This window comes from Vicia villosa, unplaced genomic scaffold (genome assembly GCF_029867415.1).
Source record: "Vicia villosa cultivar HV-30 ecotype Madison, WI unplaced genomic scaffold, Vvil1.0 ctg.002029F_1_1, whole genome shotgun sequence".
Taxonomy (NCBI): domain Eukaryota; kingdom Viridiplantae; phylum Streptophyta; class Magnoliopsida; order Fabales; family Fabaceae; genus Vicia; species Vicia villosa.
Genome location: NW_026705818.1, coordinates 309,496 through 313,823, shown reverse-complemented (window position 1 = coordinate 313,823; position 4,328 = coordinate 309,496). Strand labels below are relative to the sequence as shown.

At 34.5% G+C, this 4,328-nt stretch overlaps 2 protein-coding genes across 2 annotated transcripts; one reads left to right on the top strand and one right to left on the bottom strand.

The window, feature by feature from the left end:
• The first annotated feature begins 572 nt into the window (after nt 1-572).
• LOC131637570 (E3 ubiquitin-protein ligase SINA-like 10) lies at nt 573-1,813 on the top strand. The gene is made up of 3 exons (XM_058908169.1): nt 573-713; nt 836-1,483; nt 1,571-1,813. The coding sequence occupies exons 1-3, from the start codon at nt 573-575 to the stop codon at nt 1,811-1,813; spliced, it is 1,032 nt and encodes a 343-aa protein (XP_058764152.1).
• Nucleotides 1,814-2,479: 666 nt separating this feature from the next.
• LOC131637569 (uncharacterized) lies at nt 2,480-3,088 on the bottom strand. The gene has a single exon (XM_058908168.1). The coding sequence runs from the start codon at nt 3,086-3,088 to the stop codon at nt 2,480-2,482; it is 609 nt and encodes a 202-aa protein (XP_058764151.1).
• Between the last annotated feature and the right edge of the window lie 1,240 nt (nt 3,089-4,328).

Sequence of the window (4,328 nt, the reverse complement as noted above, 5' to 3'; positions counted from 1 at the left end):
TTGTACTAAAATTAATTTAAATTATAAATTAAATGTTAAACTAAACATATTTCAAGTAGTAATATTTTTATACTCATAAAAATAACTTACTTATTTTAATATATAAATAGAAGCATAATAATAGATCTTCTGTAGTTTAATTTCTAATAGTATAGAATAAAAATTTAAATAAGGATTTAATTAATAATTTAAATAAGGATTTAATGGAAATAAACCTAATTTATACCGTGTGAATTGAAGTTAAGGTTATTCTAGGTTTCGGCAATTGGAGCATAGCAGGTGCTCAATCTTTTGGAGGTTTTTCTTATTTTACTATTTTTTAACTATCGTAATTTCATGAATGGCAGGCAACTCTCTCTTTGTAATTCTCCAAGTTAAAATATTATAATATTCATGGTTAGCAGCCGTTATCGCGAGGCGAACAAGTTGCTGCAACAACTTGTGTTATCATAATACTCTAAATTTGTGTGGGCGGAGAATATGTAATTTGTTTTAGCTTATATTATAATCCACAACAACTTGTGTTTTAATTTGTTTTATCACTATATCTGTATGTATTAGTTTCACAAGCAATGGAACCATGCACAAAAGACTGTGTTAAATCCGAAGAAGATGTTACTCGTGAGGATAACTCCGTTTCTGTTATTATTTCCAACCCAAAACTTCTCGATTGCTGCAACTGTTCTAAACCCTTAACTATTCCAGTCTTTCAGGTATGCTTTTATTGAATAACATCCTAATCAGCCTTACGATTAAATTTTTTATTTTATTTTATGCTATCAAATTAATGGTTCAAATTCTAATTTTGGTGACTTTCTTTTATGTTACAATTCAGTGTGATAATGGTCATACTGTTTGCTCAACCTGTTTTCCTGAACTTATGAACAAGTGTATCAAGTGTTCATTACCCATTTGCTCAAAACGTTGTAAAGTCATAGAGAATATTCTGCAATCTATGGAAATGCCATGTCCAAATGAAGAATATGGTTGTAGGGAGACAATAACTTATAGTGAAAAGAGAAAGCATGAAGAAAGATGCAGCTATGCACCATGTTACTGTCCCCTTTTAGGTTGTGACTTTGTTGCTTCATCCCGAGCGTTGTCGAACCATTTCAGCCATAAACACGGGGACTCTCTCATCAAATTTTCTTATAGTCAATCCTTCACTGTATCCTTGAAGTCCAATGTTGAAACCATTGTTCTTCTAGAAAAAAAATCTGGCAAATTATTTGTTCTCAATAATAGTGCTATGCTTTTGGGAAATTCAGTCAATATTAGCCGCATTGGCCCTAACTCTTTTGTGGCATGTTATGGTTATGATATATTGGCTAGGTCCAAGAAATGCAGTCTAAAATTGCATTCTTCGGCGGAGAATGTCCAGAAGGTTACTTTAGCAAGTAATCAATCGGAGTTTCTCGTGATTCCATCTTGTTATTTTGGCTCTTCTAAATCTGTCAAACTAGAAATTTGCATAACCCGCAAGGTATCTTCTATTTTTCTTTGCTATGGTTTTTTTTCTTTTCAATTTTGTTGTATTTTGTTATCAGTTTTGTTGTATTTTGTAATGCAGATGCAAATCTTTCTAAAAGATCTGACTGGAAAGACGATCACTCTGATTGTTGAGAGTTCCGACACCATAGCCAATGTGAAGGAGGTGATTTCTGATAAGGTTGGGGGGATCCCAGTCGACCAGCAACGCCTGATCTGTTATGGTAAACAACTAGATGACCTCCACACCATCGCAGATTACAACATCCAAGAGAATTCAACCCTCCACCTCCTACTCCGTCTCCTTGGAGGATCCTTACCTTGAAGAAAATCATCTTATAAGTAGAGAAATCATACACTATTGATAATAAAAAGGCTTTGACTTCTGCTCTTTCTTATTTTATTTCTTTCTAAATGTTCTATAATGATGTTTTGTTAGGCATAATTTTCTGAAATTGAAGAAATGGATTTAGTTCTCAATATTATCTGAATTTGTAGAGTAATTCTCACGTTGGAATCACAATATAATTCCTGCCGTAGAATCAGATTTAAGCATTGTTTAAACATAGGTGGTTGTATGCATGTTTAAAATTTTCATTCATTAGTGCAGCAATACTATAGAATGTCTTGTTTTCTCGGTCGAAAACTGAGATATCAACTACATTACTTTTTGGTGGCATTAAGTATGGGGAAGTGAAGTGAAGTTTTGGTCCATCTTGGACCAGTACCACTTAACAAGTAATTTTCTAATTAAATTAATTAAATAATATTTATATTTTTTGGTACAATTATATAATTTTAATCAATGTTATTAAATATAATATAATTTTTTTCTTTTTAATTCATGATCATTAAAATTGTAAAGAGTAATTATATTCTTATGCTATGATTTTACAATGAAGTGGACCAACCATGAATTTTTTTTTTAATAGGCAATGATATCATTCATCAGAGTATAAGGGATACTCCACCCGAAACAATTGGAAAGTCTCTACATCCTAAAACCAAGGAGCGGGATATTCCAAGTGTGAAAGTTACAAGAGTTTACAATCTTACATTTGGAATTTAACCACTTCCACGCATTAACAACTATTTCCGACATACAATCATTAAAGCAAAACGACTCGCCCTTAAAGTTGATCACATTACGCTTCAACCAAATACTCCACGCCGTCGCTAACCAAATAACCGCCACAATCGACCTTTTAGATAAACTTTTCACCTTATCACAATGAGCAAAGAAACTTTTGAATTCCATCAAAGATAACTTTTCTATCAAACCAATCCACTCATAAACTTTTCTCCAAATTGTCGACGTTATCGGACAAAGACCCATAAGGTGCGGTAGAGATTCCTCTTCCGACAAACACAACACATTAGAAAAATCATTGCTATTCACCAAAATACCCATCTTTTTCAATTGATCCTTTGTCGACATTTTATTGTGAATAACTCTCCATCCGAAAAAATGCAATTTCGACGGAACCTTAGCCTTCCATAAATGATTCAACGTGGTTGCAATTTCTGCCGGAAGAGGAGGATGGGACAGAAATGTACTAAACCAAACGAAACAAGATTGAATCGAGAAAATTCCATCCATTTCTCTCGCCTAGGTGAAGCCGTCCAGCACACCTTCACCCTGCAGAACTGTGGCCAAAACAGTATAAAAAAACTCCTTCCAGATCCACAAAATTCCATGACCACCCCTGTTCAGACCAATATCCCGCATCAACCACTTTGATCTTATCATCTACAGCTTCCGCAAAAATTTATGGAAAAGCCTCCATTAAAGATTGACTACCGATCCATGTACCAAAAGGGTATGTCCAATCCGTTTCCCACAAAACAATTAACCGTACTTGCAAAATGAATTTCCAAGAGATTGACATAGTTATCAGAAAGCAAAAGGTTCTCCACCAAATGGAAACCCTTTTATTCAACACGCTTTATTTCCCAATGAGAATTTTTAGCTCCGGATTCACATATCTATTTTTTAAAATTCGACTCAACACTGCTTCCTTCTCCTTCAAAATCCTCCATTTCCATTTATTTAATAAAGCCACATTCAAGTTCTCCACATTCTTTATTCCAAGACCTCCTTTGTGACGCAGTTTACAAACAATATCCCAACTAACCCAATAAATTGTCCTTTTCCTCTCGCCACCACTCCAAAGAAAGTTACTTTGAATACTACGGATCTCATGAAGAACCTTTGAAGGCACTTTGTAGAATGACAAAGAGTAAATCGGGATTGTATTTAACACCGAGTTGATCAACACCACTCGACTCGCTAAATTAAGGTGTTTTCCTTTCCATAAGCCAACCAATTTTTCAAGTGATTAATTAAGTCCCTCCACATAGATAGTTTTCGAGGTCTATCTCCCACTTTGACACTGAGAAACTTAAAAGGAAGGTTATCAACTTTGCAAGAAAGAAAAGTCGATGCCGCATCTAAGTACCAATCTCCCACATTTATACCATATATCTTACTTTTATGAAAGTTCATCTTCAAACCTGACATCATCTCAAAGCCCCTAAGAATAAATTTCATGCACCAAAGATTCTCTCAATCTCCCTCCGCCATGATAATTGTGTCATACGCAAATTGGAGGATGTTCACTTCCTCCTCTTCGCTTATCTTGAAACCACAGAACTCGTCTAACTCAATAGCCTTCCTCATTAGCCCCGTTAGAACCTCCATTACCAAAACAAAACCCCTTTTTTATTTCAAGCTTTATTTTCATGATTCAAATTCATAGTAGACAATTGAAGGGTGATTGCAATGTTTTTGCTTTGCCTTTGTTTGATGCTTGTTCTAACCTTTTATCCTCATATGGATT